Source organism: Heliconius melpomene, chromosome 9 (assembly GCF_056956725.1).
Source record: "Heliconius melpomene rosina isolate 202511_hmr_F chromosome 9, ASM5695672v1, whole genome shotgun sequence".
Classification (NCBI taxonomy): domain Eukaryota; kingdom Metazoa; phylum Arthropoda; class Insecta; order Lepidoptera; family Nymphalidae; genus Heliconius; species Heliconius melpomene.
In genome coordinates, this window is record NC_140397.1 from 5,285,374 (window position 1) to 5,301,495 (window position 16,122).

Below are 16,122 nucleotides of genomic sequence, written 5' to 3' on the forward strand. Positions count from 1 at the left end.
GACTACAGCACCAATTATTCTATTTTTTTTAACTAAATCGGCGTTTGTGGCCACGTATATACAATGCAGGTTTCTTAGACTGAAAGTTAAGTACCAAAACTAAATATTTACATAATAAACTATTTTATGATTTTTTAAAAATGTTTTATAGAAGATATCAACTAAAGTGGTAAGTAGGTTCAAATTGAGCCCTAAGTATCTCTAAGCATATATAAATGAAATGCTTAAAAAGAAATATCAGATTACTATAGCATACTTATTTACTGAATTTTTAAAAATTTTTCATATACGTCAAGAATTAAATCTAGAGACGAAGTTCAAATATTAAAAATCGATCATATTATATCAGAGGGACTTATAGCATATATGGGCAGTTATAATAAAAACTTGGAATCTAAAAACCTGAACCAGATAATTAACATAAATAGCTGTACTTATACACCTATATAAACATAGAAATAGTAAGAAATCACTACAAAAACTTAATTAAAATATAATTTAGCACATAGTTTAAAGGCATCCTGCATGTTTAGTGGCCGTTTACACTCACAGTTCGTCAAAGGACGAGCTCTCGCGCTCGTCGAAGGGGCGCGCGCGCTCCCCCCAGCGGTCCCACCTCTCCGAGCTGAGCAGCGACTCCGTATCCTCGTCCTGATGCGGAAGCGGGTACACGATGCCGTCACCGAAGCTATATTTTCATATTTTCTTTATTATCACAGCGTGTTTTAAGTAAAAATATCAAAAATAACAATATAAACAGCTAACAAGCATAACTACTTACTGTTATAGTTGGTATATTTTAAAAGGAATAAATTAAAACATGTATACTCTTTTTAAATGTAAAATGCACATCTATTAACATTTACTATCGCTGTACAAATACAAATAAAAAAATCAAAATAATAAATAAATTTAAATTGGTGTTATATTACAATTAATCTAGAAAATATCAACTGGTTTACTTAAATTTCAATATTTAATATGTTCTATTGATCATATTTATGTTGATATTGTAAAACTATATAGTTACATTAATATTAAAAATTAATTAATAAAATGTAATGTTTTTTTTTATATTCTAACAATTACTCGTATCATAAACTTTCAAATGACTAATAAATAAATAACAATGAAGTATTCTTAAGTGTGAACTGAATGTATGTAATAAATTAAATGTGCAAAATGTATAGTACGGTCAACAAATCGTGGCCGGTGCCTGAAGTTAGTTTTTCTGAACCCATGCGCATTGTTCACTTGGAAAGTAAATATTCACAACTAAGAAAATTCCTAAAATCTAATTTGCGCAGCCGTCTATACCTAACTTCAGGGCGCTCACGTCTAGTTAACTGTATAGTAAAATGATGAAATGCACATATCGCTGTCGAGTAAAACGTGTATAGTACAAGCTGGTGCCTACTTTGTGCTTTTATCTACATACCTACTAAACTTAATAAATACGCGCAAAACAATTTTCTCTCATTATTCTCTCTCTAATAAAATTTACAATAAAGTTTGCACGCATTTAAAATCAAATACAATCTACACTATAAAGTACGCAGCTAAAAAATATTAGCATGCAAAAGGACACAAAATTTTTATTTCAAATCAAATCAAAATCTCAACTGAGCACGACAAAAAGAAGTGAATGACGTTCAACACTCAGGGCTCGGTGACAACTGACAGCCGATGAATGAAAAGCATGTTATCGTTCGAATGGTTTTTATTTAAATATATATATATATGTACTGTAGTAAAAATATTATGAATTAGAAAAATTAATAATTATGAAATGCGTATTTTTATTTTCCTTATACTATTTGCGGGACGGTCCGGCCCCGTCGGGGGCAAAGTCTCCATCTCTCAGTCTCGTGTGCCATCTCCACGCTAAAATATTAAAAAGCTCATTCGACATTGTTCTGTTGTGTTATCATCAACAGGTTATTATTAGAAGTGAGTTAAAATTTTGAAAAAGTAAATATATCCCACGGTGCTTCTTTCATTTATTTTATATAAATTATTAAAACCAATTAATTAGTCTAACTTAATGTAATAATAGAAGCCAACTGTAAATCAATTACTTAATTTATATTGAAAAGGAAAAAACGACAAAAAAGCACCGTATTATAAATAAAAGACAAAAAGACCAGAAAGAAGACTGAGAGAGAACGAGAAGAAAAGTGAACAAATAATTTTGACAAGTGAAGAATATACATTAAATGCCAATTGGTAAGTATATGCTCTTAATCGGCCGCGCAGTACTATGCTAATCATTTACAAGCTTCATTCCAAAGCGAACGTTTGTACAATTAACTAAATAAATATTTACAGCAAAATGTTAAATTTAAAATAAATTTTACTCATTTATAGATAGATAGGTTTTATTATCTATAAAATATCATGTTTTACAAAAAAAAAAAACTCGATCAATATTTTCTCTATTACTGAAGCAACAGCCAACTGAGAGCAGTACATAAAATACCATACATCGCTTATACATCACACAGACGGGTTAAATTTAAGTAATAAAAAAAAAAGAAATAAAAAAAGAGAAAAATAAAAGTAATGTATCCATTTGCTTGCTAATTCTCGTGAACTACATTTGGTCTAAGGACAAGTGTTACTAAGTAAGTGACATAGAAAAATGTACAGATAAAAAATAAATTAAACAAAAACATAAACAACAAAACAGGTTTATTGTGCACCAAAAAAAAAAACATAATTACAAAACATGAACATACTCCTTTATGGCAATCAGTCTTGTGTGTTGTATATAGCTCGCAAAATATAAATGCATTAAAAGCTAATTCAAAATTGCATATAAATATAATTCTTAAGAAATTCATCCATATTCGTTTGTAACCTCCGCACATATCTTGAGCACAATTTTTATTAACCAATTAAGATTTATTAAGATATATTGTTTATAGCTAATACGTAATTGATTTTTTTTTTCAGCTTCACTTGTATCCCATAGATAGCAAGGTAGGCTATCAAGGTAGGATAGCAAGGTAGGCGGTAAACGCCGCGCTTTTGCCTTGGCACCAGAACGAAGAGAATATAAATATTCATAAATTCATTCTCCGAGTGGGAATCGAACCCACTACAGTCGCGGTACAGTCACACGCTTTTGCCCCTGCGCCGCGACGGCCTCATATCTTGAATCTAATTTTGTTAACTAATTAAGATTTATAAAGAATATTATTTAGAGCTAATACTCAATTGAATTCGATTACAATAATTAAATATAATATGTGTATATATTTACAAATACAAAGAATAATTATAATATTATTATATAGAACATAGAAATTACCTAAAAATTTAACTAATAACTAATAAGTAATCATAAAATTATAGCATAATTAAGTTTGGCACGTGTCAGGCAAGTTTATGCTTTAAATGTTTTTTTGTCTAAAAAAATCTATTACTGTAAAGCAAAGCTTTGTAAGTTGCGTAATAACATTTTATTAAGTAAAAAAATAGTCACTATAATATCATTATTTAAGTGCCGAAAAATATAAAATAAATTTTGGTGTTGGTGGTAAATTTTAGTTTTGTGGTCTTTTGTAATAATAACCAGTGGAAATACTAAAACACCTTTTTTACGATTTTTTTGTAAAGTTTCTTTTCTTTTTAAATGTATCTACTGGATATGTTCTGCTTAAATGTCAACAATTACAAATAATTAAATAATAATTTTACAAAATTAACATTTCTGGAATGTTATAATATATTAAATAATAGAGTTTCATAGTAAAATAAATTCAATTATCAAATTATTCTATCTGATAAAAATGCAAAATTTCATTCATACAGTGAAGATGCTAACTGCTATCCAATAACAAAAAAAAGTTCCAATTCCAAGTTCAAACAAAGCACCAACACAATAAAGATAGTGACACACTATCAATATATAAATATTGCAATTTTAATATTGTTTAAGGTATAATTGACGTATATTTTTATAATATTTTAGAATATAATTAGTAATTTAGTGTAATTATGTCAAGGTATGTGAGGCGGGTCTGACCTGGAGCGCGTGGTGCCCATAGAGTCGTAGCGCGCGTCGTGCGGCGCGAACGTCTGCAGTTGGTGCTCGCGGCGTACGGGGTATTCGCACCCGTCGCCGGCGCTACACGCAAAACACCGGATCACACTTGGCTTTTTTGTAGTGACGCGGGATAGTTACGATTATGTATATGAAATATACGTTAATATATATTTTTTTTAATTTTAGGGACATTAGGCTGAACGCGTTTGGATCTGTTATTTTTATTTGTCAAATGTGTTCCCACTCTTATAGATGACATGATTATATGAATCCAGTTTAAGTTTTTCATTTAAAATGTTAATAAATAAGTACAATATGTTATAATATATGTAATATTTAAATTTTATGATCATAATATGGGAAAATGAATTTCATTTATTATCCCGCGCCACTTTGTTCCTATAATACATTTTCTAAAGACTTCACTTACACAGAAGCTAAAACGATTTATATACATTACACATAGATAAACTATTAAAGGTTATATAATGTAGGAGAATTAGGGCTACCAACATTTCTTCACCGAAATATAGTATTTTTTTAAACCACTGCCATGCTTTATCATATATTTTTTTCATGTAAATGATAAGCTAATTTTATGAGAGTAAATTAATAAAAAAAAATTGGTACATTTTATTCAGCATTTTTAAAAATACGCCGTTATATTTTAATTTATTCGTTATATATATGTTTTTAATTTCATACTTTATACCTAGCGGGTAAGCAAGTTAGGACGGAGTGCCAAACGCTGTGTATATATTATTATTGTGACTACATAGTGCATAAACTATTAAATTTTCAACCAAAACATAAGATGTTGAAAACATATTAGTTTTGCGGACTAAATATTTCTTCAACATATCCCTATATAGTACAATTAAATTTATATATGATAAAAATATACTACTATATGTATATTACAGTACAGTTGGCAACCCTAAAGAGAAGTGACAGTGTTAAAAATGATAAATAGCAAATGCAGTTAATCCGAGTTACGTTTTTATATAGCTCGATGATTCATGATATGATATAATGAAAATGTCGTTTCTAATCCATTCGTAATAAAAAAATATAATTTATTTTATACACAACTTAGCAACAACTTATTTTAAATTCGTTAGAAAAAACATGTTAGTTGGACGCTCTGAAATAGATGAAATATTCTAATACTAGGCACAGTTAGGTTGTCATTCACTTCTTTTTTCACACTCCAACATGCACATGTAACCCAACATGTATATTGAGACGAATTTCCATGTAAATTGACACACACATGCATGCTTATACATGCCGGTTAAATATAGGCTTATTATTGTTAATATCACAATCCCATTTATTAAAAGTAAATTCGATTCCGATTTTCTATCTATTACGAGAAATATAATTTCTTTCGAAAAATTCTTTCTTATTAATACAATACTCTGTAATTATTAAAATATTGTAAAAAAAAACATAAAACAATTTAACACAAACAATAAAAATAGAATAAATTTACCTTGTAAATACAGGCACTATCCACAAGTTGGGGCTACTTCCGAATACTTCTTTGAAATTGTTATAAGCACCGAGGGAGAAACCATTTTTGTCAGCACCACCTCTAAACATAGGCGCCCGAAATGCCTCTGCAATAAATAAAGAAAAACGTTAATATTTTTGGTTTCCCGCTGTATCCCGCATATAGCAAGGAAGAGAGAGAACCTAGTATTAAGACATTTCGGCCTATTACCAGAACGAGGAATTACTAGAAGAAGGATTCCCATTCAGGGAGTGGCACCTGTGTGGAAATCCAACCCACAACCAACGCGCTTACATTCAGAAACTGTGCTGCTGCGCCACGACGGATTCAATAATACATGTTGAATGATATCTACTACTAGATAAGAAATATTATGATTTTAGAATAAAATATATTTAGGTTCAGTAAAAGAAGAACGACTGAAAGGATTATCATTAAATTTAACATATTGAAACTCTGACATAAAAAAGAATAAAAGGATTTCCTCTTAATCCTTGGTACCGACACACTTACAGGGAATAATTTCTTAATTTGTAATTAATTTAAACTAATTGCCATAAATCTGATAGCGTATCTATTTACTATAAATTAATATTTTTATTACTACCCTCAAAATTAAAATTAAATTCAAACATGTCTGAATAACAATGACCATCTATGGCTCATCAATAATTTTTATCTAAATTTATAAAATAAGTATTATAAACAGTATATACAAATTATCTAAAAAAATACTGATAGCATTATATTATATACAGATTTTAAACATAAATTAACAATAAAAATACCATACTTTACTATTTAATACTTTTAGAAAATATAATATTAAACATATTACCTGTATATAACAAACAAAAAAACAATTATTTTATAATACACAAACAGTTACATATAATTTAACTACGAAAGTGACTGCAATTATAATTTTATTTTACCATTAAATATGGTTTTTATCATAGATACAATCTGACCGGTCGGCCTGCCCGTACGCTGGTACGATACCAGCATATCTGAAAACAAACTTACATTACATATAAATTTATTTTATTTGTTAAAATTTCATTTAATTAAAATTGTAACAGTAAAGCGTCAATTATCCGAATTAATTAGGGGAACATGGGTGTTCGGATACTAGTATTTTTTTTTCGGATAATCGATCTGTAAACTTCGGATAATGTAATTGTATTGGTCCAGCCGTGTATTTATTCGTATAACAATAAAAACCATGTTTACATATATATAATAATATAGTTAATGACCATTAGTAATTACATATAGTCTTGGAATAAAACATGTAATAAATGTCTAAAAAATCTTAATTTTTCATGCTTTGATCTAGTTAAAAGTCGACACTGTTCTATATTTGAAATATTTTGTAAAGTCCTTTGATTTATGCATCAACATATTATATTTGCTATAGACATTACAAAAGGATAGAGAGCATTGAAAAAATATATTAAGATTTCATAAAATATTTTTCATTCAAATTGTAAATAGCGCCAGGAGCATCACTTAACAAGTGTTTACAGTAAATATAGTAAAGAGCAACTGTTGAGTTTCTTGTCGGCTCTTCGCAGCAGAACTGCCTTCCGAACCGGTGGTAGCTTTTTGTTTATATGTTCATTTGGCGATTCAAAAGTGCTTATAATAATAGTTAACTTGAATAAAGAATATTTTGAATTTGAATATAAAACATTACACAACCAAAGTAATTGCAGTCACTTTCATAACTGTATAATATCAATAGCTGTTATCAATAATAAATATTAACTAGGCAGTACGGGTAATTTTAGCTTTTTACCGGTTTTTATATATTCTATGTCTATCTTATTTTTCTATGAGGTACATGACTATGATAAGGGGCCAGCCATAAATTACGTCACTAGTTAAGGGAATAGAGGTGGTTGGCTAAAGTTAGCTGCAGAGATTTGAGGATCTTATTTAGTTTAGATTATTTTCTTCCCGACTAAACTCTCCTGAAATTCCTAATGATATAGTTTATGGATGACCCTTAAGTTAACAAATAATACCTAAAGTGGTCCTATTATGGGCGACGAGGTAACAATGGTATCCGAAGAGCGAGCCCAGCGATATCGCGAACATGAGGGCCACGAAGAACGCGAACACTATGTGGTAGCGCCCGGCACTGCCTGCTGTGCCGAAGTCACCCTGTATAAAATAATAAACAATTATTACATACATTGTAAATGGTTATATATATAGTTTTATGAAAATCAAAAATTCATTAATTCCTCGCTCTGTTAAGAATGGCCAAAGGGCGGCGTTAAGTACCGGCCGTAACACGTAATGTCCTGAACATTGGGATACGGATTAAATCGACAAGCAATGTGTTAATCGACATCGTTCTAACTTTTGTTGTATCCGTCCCTATATGTAGTATAAATATTAAAATAATAAAAAAAACAATGCATACTTTTTTACGAATGATTTGACATTTATGTTCAATTATTGCTAAATTACAATAAAATAAGAAATGAAAATTAAATTGAATTAAGTACCTATTTAATTAATTCTAGTATGTTCCACAGTGTCCGAAAAAAACAATATAATTAGAAATTTAAACAAGACATTCCCACAGCATCGACAGTTTTTCAAACAATGTGGAACTATAATATAAAAAAAGATTTGGAATATGAATCACACTACAAAGAAAAACTAACTGATAACGAATATTACATATAATATACAACTTATAAATGTTCCTTAAGTATGTCAATGACTTTAATACAATGAATTAATGTAATTGCTGATAATTTTCGCACTCGATTCCATTTAAACCAAACATATTGTATTGTTTCTTATCTTAGAGTGTCTTAACACTAGGTAACCCTGCTATATGCGGGATAAAGCGTGAAACGGATATATTTTTTATCGAACATTGTACTATTACAGAACATAAATAAAGGCCAACAGAACTTTGAACTGAACTAATCTAATCTACCGCCATAAAAGATGACCCGTTCAACTTTTCTATATAATACAAATTATTATGACGTGAAACAATCTAATGAACCGATTTCGAAAAAAAGAGGTTTACGCTAAAAATGTCCATGCATTGTTTGGAAAACTCTTCATGGTCAGAGATACTATCGCAGTGGGCATGCTTGTATTGTTGATACATCTGTAAGAACATAACTAGGAAAATATGTAAACAATATAAATATGGTTATAACTATAATATTACATACTTATAAATTTGTATGTTTATCATTTTAACAACAACAATAGAAACTTCAATTTTGAATAAACATAATTAAAACAAAATTATAGCTTCTTATTCACTTTTTATTTTTATATTTGCTTTACTTTGTATTATATTATATATATATATATAATTTGAAAATTATTATGTTAGGGAAATAAATTCGATTCATATTAAAATTCTATCTAATAAGAATGTTAAAGATCATTATAATAAGAATGTTATAGATTATTATAACAAGAATGTTATAGATTATTATAGTTATATGTTAATTAAGTCTAAATCATACCACATAAAAAAACAAGCACAAATGCCAAAAAAATGTAATCAAAAATTTAAAATGCAAAAAAAATACTAAAAAAAGATCTAAAAAAAACAAAAAACTACCTTCCAAAATCTAATGAAGTAGGGCAGGCACGTAGACATGATGAACAGACAGTAGAAGAGGGCATAGCCGAGGAAGAGCATGAAGAACTTGTAATTGTGGAAGCAGACACAGTTGTTGACCCACGGGCAGTGGTGGTCCATCTTGAGCACGCAGCGGGAACAGATGCTGCAGTGGTGGGCCCTGTCAGGCTTCACTATCACGCAGCGGTTGCAGTATCTGACTGACCCTGACATTGTCCTGGAAGGAAGTTGATTGTTGATTGAAATCAAAATCAGCTTCACGCTGTATCCCGCGCACAGCAAGATAGACAGAAGGAAATTAGTGGTGTTAAGATACTCCGTTCCCCACTTTCCAACGAATTCTACGTAGCGTGTTGAGTGACGGAATTCAACGCCGCGCTTTGCCTCTACACTAGAGCGAAGAAATGAAAATATAAGTAAACTTAAATAATTATTTATTTATTATTTCATTTCCTCGAGTGGGGATCGAACCCACAACCAGTCGCGTTTACAGTCACACTCTGTGCCTCTGCGCCACGACTGGTCTCTTATTTCCTTATCGAGAGAGGTAATTCAGCACGATCCATTTTGCCGATATCACGTGTGATGAAAGAAATGAAATAAAAATGATATTTAAAAAATTACATGCATAGTATAAAAAGGTAAATAGGCAAGTGCCTACCAAGGCACAGTTCCTGTGCTATTTGAGTGCTATTAAATAGTTTTATAGACGATACAACTATTTCGACCGTCACCAGACTCCATTGGGTCGCCCAATAGGGTAAAAATAGATTTACTTTGGCAAAAATTACAGCCTACAGCCTAAAATATCTATATAGAATTCAATAAGAGAATAACATTTTCAGACTATAATACTAATACACCGTAAATGCAAATTTGCAAACATTGTATGGCTGCTTAAAGTTAATGCCGTAAATAATGTAATTTTTAATCAGCTATATAATCAGGATAATATAATTACGAGTAGTAACATTATAAGGAATATAAAAATAAGATAAATATTTATCTTGGTACTCTTCAAAAATCGAAACAACCAGTATTAATTACATCAGTAAAGATTTTAATTAATTAGCTTCACGAACTACACGAGGCAACTAGTGTTAAGACACTCCGTTCCCCACTTTCTGCCGAATTCTGGAGGCCTCGAGAAATGCGCGAGCGGAGAAATGGGAATATAAACGTAAATAAATATTTCACTTCCTCGAGTGGGGATCGAACCCACGACCAACGCGTATATAGTGAGACTATGGCCCTATGACGGCCATAATGACTTCCGTAATAAATGACTCAACTTTCATTTAAATAGTAGAACTAAAAAGTTGTCACCTTGGATTTATCATAAGTAGGTTATACTTTTGTGAGTGACAGCTCACAACTAAAACAAAGTGCAGAAAGGCATGAGGAATTTCCTGCCCAAAATTAAATTTAGGTTAATGTATAGAAATTATAATTCTTAAATCATATTGTATTCTACTCACATTTCACAAGCTATATAAGAGTTAAGGACAGAGCACATTTATAAAGTTACTTATGTATTTTATGACAATTATAAAAAATTGTAGTTATAATATAAAATAATAATACATGCTTACAACTCTGTAAATGATAAAAAATATTATAAAAATACCAAACATGGACTATATAAATATACTTTACATTTTTAGTGCCTGTTTATCCCTTTTGGGTCCACTTTTTGAGACTTTATGTATTAGAGTGGAGAAGAGAAAATAATTTCCTCAAATGGAGATCGAACCCACAACTATCACATTTACAATGCCATAACAACAAATATAATATTAAGCTTTTTATAGTAATTAACAGTGCTACAATTCATTTAAATTCTCAGTATACATTTTAATATTAACGAACAGATTCACATAGTTATTTTTAGTCAATTAAACATATTTCAAAATTGAACAAACCTTGTTAATACAGATAGTGAATTAGCAAAGTTTTCTATAATTTCTTTTTTGCTTTTCGTCTTAAAGAAGCATTGGCTGTACTTTCTTATAGTAAGTTTGAGTCTAGGATTTGTAGGAGAAATTGAATATAACTTTTAATAAATATATTATGTGAATATAAAATTAATAGATAATATTAACAAATAAATTATTCAGTTTCTACATAATAAACAAACGAGGTATTATTATCAATAAATAAAAAAAAAGATTATTTATGGAATCTATAAATAATTGTTTTTGTAGTATACAAAAAACAAAGCTAGAAATTGATTAAGATGTATATTAATTACTTTAAATATTGTTAGACTATGATGATGCAGCAAAATTGCAGCATCTGACTGTAAATGTAACAGTTGTGGATTCAATTCCCACCTGGGGAATAAATGATTTAATTTTTTTAGTAACAAGACAAAATACAGTACCACTCTACTTCTACTAAATAGGATTCCTATGTATACCTAATATATGCAAGATACAGAATAAATCTAAAAAAAAAGCAATTACTACCTTGTAACTGTGGGAAGATCTTTAGCAAAATTCTCTAATACTGTCCTCTGAGCATCCTCAGTTTCTGCACTTAATAATTTTTCTACTTCTGCTTCTGGCAGCTTATACTGTAATTAAAACATACATATAAAAGCTATAAAACTACGATTAATTTATTTGATTATGGAATGGTAATCTGTTTAGGTGTATGTTAATACAATGCATCTATGTATATTTTCTTAAGAATTAAAAATACAGATTATATATAGTATTTATTATGCCATTGGACAGCACTTAAACCCCACTTTTAGCTCTGGTAACATAAAATATATTTATTATAATATTGAATAAATATTAATATAATGAGAAACTATTTTATTGTATAGTTATATATATAATTTTAAAGATGGTTAAATTACCACTCACACCTATACTCAATTGACTCATTAATCATAAGCATCATCATTAACTAGTTGCAAAAACTATGTTGTTTATAATTAGCTTTAACCTGAATGTTTTTAAATTATTATAATGATTTTGAAGTAAATTATATAAAGTGTGACTATATGAATTATTGCTTTATGTGAATATAGATAGATAATACGTTATAAAAAATATTCTATTGTACTAGTTACAATATTCCAAATAATTACAATTGCAAATTTGTATAATTGCTTTGGTGAAAGGTACGGTATTTATTTATAATTTTATTTTTTTTATCTTACCTTGTCAGGAATAGGTTTGATATCAGCGAAAATAGTCCGCCAATAGGACCAGGCAAACATTATCAGCAAAATGTGATAGAGAACGAGATATATACATTGTTGCACTGTACTTTCGATAGTAACTGAAAATTTAAGTAATCGTTTAACTAATTATATTATGCATTACACTTACAATTTATATTTTAGTTACTCACAAATGCACAACTGTATAACGTAGGCATAATAGGACCATGTCACAATCGAAACGATTAAAAGCACTGGAAGCCATTTAAAGGCTCTCCAGCACCACATGTTGCACGTTCTGCAACATACGCAATAGCCTGGTGGGGAAACTCTATTATTTTGCATTGACGAAGCCATTAATGACAATTTATTATGAAAATATTCATCCTCAACTTGAAATAAATGACAACCCAAAATGAAAGTTTAAACAACTCTTGCCAGTATAACAAGGTATTTTTATTAAAAATTGTAATGTTGCTAGTCTAATAAATGATTGACCTTATTAAGCTATACTGAATTATTGTTTAAATTATATAATACGATGATTTTTATATATTGTGTAAGTACTTATATATAAAAAACTAAAACATAGTGATTCATTATTTAAAACATATACTTCAACCTATATTTCAACATTAGATTTCTTGGCTTTTGTAAGCTGCAAGCTTTATTTTTTAAATTGTGGTTACGAAATTTACAAAAACATGTATTACTTAACACTTTACGAAAGACAACGTTCCCATTTCAAGTAATAAAATATACAGTTCAGAATACAAGAGTACTAATGTACATCCAAGATATTATAAGGTTTATTATTATATAGATAGTGTTGACTCTATGGTCTCTATGGTTAACTTAACTGTCAAAAAATAACATCTGCAAGTTTGAGAACCGATTCGTAGCATCAAATTTTATTGTTTTTATAATATCTAGAAACCCACCACCAATTGTGAACTATTTAAGTTTTAATCATGGAAGTTAAAGAATGCAACGACTTAACAGAGGAAGTAAGTATATATAAGTACTAAATGCGTTGATGAAAGTTTCTTTTATTGATTGTTGTTCACTTCACATGACGTGTTTCAGAATCAATTTATTGTAGACGATGTGAGTAAAATAATTAAAGAAGCAATTGAAAATTCCATTGGAGGCACTGCTTATCAACACAATAAAGTGAATCAGTGGACGTCGGCTGTAGTAGAATCTTGTTTAGGACAACTTACGAAACTTCAAAAACCATATAAATATATAGGTGTGTATGATCATTTATATTCTTATGCGAACGAAGCACAGTTTATTATTGACTACCGCCACTATAAGCTGAAATATTAACAACATATAGACTATTATATCACTGTAATGTGAAGCTTTAAAGTAGATTAAAAATGTAAAAAAAACTAAAATTTTTATTTAATTATATATAAATAATAAAATTTGTTATTAATAAACAGCTTGCCTTGGGGAAAATGTTATGTTTTTTTCTTCAATACATTATCTGTATTAGAAATGTAAAAAAATAAAATTAACAACTATAGATTATCCGCATAATTTAAAATATTGTTATTGTTTTTGTTTTTCATGATAATATATTGGCAGTGGGCACTTGACACAGTGGATCATTGTCTTACTGTAAACAGATTGATTGTGGGTTCCCTAATTTGGGGAACTATTTAATGTCATTTTCCCAGTTCTGAAAAATATAGCATTGAATGCTTCCATTCAACATGCAATTTATCAATTTAAAGTTAAAAGTGAAGTTAAAGTGGAAAGCGAAGAATGGAGTGTCTTGAGTATATATCTCCCACCTTCCTTTATATAGGATACAGTGTGAAGGTGAAAAAACTTTTTGTTTATGCCTAAACATTATTTAATAAGTTTTTTTCTTTCAGTAACTTGCACAATAATGCAAAAGAATGGAGCAGGACTACATACAGCCTCATCCTGTTTTTGGGATAACAATACTGATGGTTCATGTACTGTACGTTGGGAGAACAAAACTATGTACTGCATTGTCTCAGTTTTTGGCCTCGGCATATAATATTTAAAAACCACAACTTTTAATGTAATGAAACTTTGATCTGTTACAAAGATGTCTAAGCACATATTACAATGCAATATAATAAATTTAAAACAGCCTTGCTTTCATAGGAAATAGATATTACTTATAAATATTTATTATTGCTGATATAAAGACGGCATGTTTATCTTAAATAGAATGCACATGTTACTTACAAAGTATAATCAGAATTATTTGTTAATTAAACTAACTTGTAATGCCTTCTAATATTTCTATAACAATTTTTGACAGTATTCAGAAAAAAAAATTTTCGCTTAACCTATTGAAATTAAGTATAATAGTCATTACTTAATTTTAAGTAAGTAGGATATATTTTCGTATACAATAAATATAATTATTTAAACCCAGTAGAATAGTTTTATTGTTTCCTTTAATAAAAAAAAAAATTACAAACTGTATACATAATTTTATTTTAAATAATACACAGCGCACTTGAATTTAACATAATTGTAAAAGTAATTTGTGGCTTTGTTTTATTAATAGAAAAATAAATTGATTAGAAGTTCCATATATTAATTGTTTTATTAAGTAGAGTGAAAAGCTTTACTTAACATTTAATGAAATATTACTATAAATTTATAATAATTGACCCAGTCATTTTATTATCCTTGGTTGTTGAGAATAATACTTTTTTCATATCATATTTGTAGTTCAGAATTTTTATGTGAAGACATTACCATAACTATCAATTTCTAATGGAAAATTATTTCTTGCAACCCATTTCTTGCTATCTACAGTAAAGTGCAATAGTATGTCAGCTTGTGAAATATTTAAACTTTTCCAGGTAATAAATTAAAATTGAACATTTCAATTTATGGTTCTAGGTGAATAGATTAAATACATACTTCTGCTTCAAGTAATGCTTACAAACAAAAATAATTCGATTTTTCTCAATATTTCATCAAATGAAAATATATTTATATATAAAATTAAATCGTAACTGTCCATACATGAAAAATGTATGATAAATCTATTTTTGGGAACCTTAACAATGTAATAAAAATCAAAACAATGATTTTTATAATTTTTGTCTGTGTTTTGTGCATGCTATTCTCAAAAACTTCTTAGCCGATTTAAATGTAGTATTCACTATTGTAATTTGGCACACTATATGTAATTGTAAATGTTCAACAATAATTAAAAAAGAAAGTCATTAATAAGCAATGTATTTTTACACACTTAAGATATTTTTATCATTTATTTATGCTGCCTTTATAGACTAATTTATAAAAACGACTAGATAACAAACGAGTTTAAAATGTAATAATGTCAACATATATTTTAATAATAGTTGAATTTTTAAATATACTCACAAAATAAAAATAATATCATATATCAAGAACTGAAACATAGCGTTTAACTGTGTAGAAAGGCGATTTTAAATTTGGCGGGAGCACAAGTGCCGCGCGACATGTTAGCACCACGTGACCCGCATCGATCCAATGGCCGAGCGCGTCTCGGGTCCATTCAACTCGGGCTCGGCCCGCGCCGGGGCACTTCACAACACCGATTCTATTCATACATAGGAAATATTTATATATCGCTGTCCCTCTCGCACGTATTGACAAATAATCAAATGAATGGTGAACGAGCGAAATAGGAATACGTTCGAGTGGAAATTATTATGGGCCAGGCCAGGCCAGTCGCCATGTACAATTTTTTGGTGTGGGTG

At 29.2% G+C, this 16,122-nt stretch overlaps 2 protein-coding genes across 5 annotated transcripts; one reads left to right on the forward strand and one right to left on the reverse strand.

Annotated features, from left to right (window-relative positions):
- Positions 1–402: 402 nt before the first annotated feature.
- LOC146536340 (palmitoyltransferase ZDHHC2) lies at positions 403–12,812 on the reverse strand. 4 transcript variants are annotated; one of them, XM_085190550.1, is made up of 8 exons: positions 12,565–12,812; positions 12,371–12,492; positions 11,667–11,773; positions 9,178–9,415; positions 7,598–7,736; positions 5,547–5,673; positions 4,031–4,132; positions 403–688 (listed from the first exon to the last, which is right to left on the reverse strand). In XM_085190550.1, exons 1-8 carry the CDS (start codon positions 12,728–12,730, stop codon positions 547–549), a joined length of 1,143 nt encoding a protein of 380 aa, XP_085046676.1. In that variant the 5' UTR covers positions 12,731–12,812; the 3' UTR covers positions 403–546. The 4 variants fall into 4 exon arrangements, with proteins under 4 accessions (XP_085046676.1, XP_085046678.1, XP_085046677.1 ...); XM_085190551.1 differs by lacking the exon at positions 403–688 and adding an exon at positions 1,703–1,884; XM_085190552.1 differs by lacking the exon at positions 4,031–4,132.
- A 409-nt stretch (positions 12,813–13,221) lies between these two features.
- On the forward strand, positions 13,222–14,553 carry Dlc90F (dynein light chain 90F). The gene is made up of 3 exons (XM_085190568.1): positions 13,222–13,380; positions 13,460–13,625; positions 14,263–14,553. The coding sequence occupies exons 1-3, from the start codon at positions 13,345–13,347 to the stop codon at positions 14,409–14,411; spliced, it is 351 nt and encodes a 116-aa protein (XP_085046694.1). The 5' UTR covers positions 13,222–13,344; the 3' UTR covers positions 14,412–14,553.
- Positions 14,554–16,122: the final 1,569 nt, after the last annotated feature.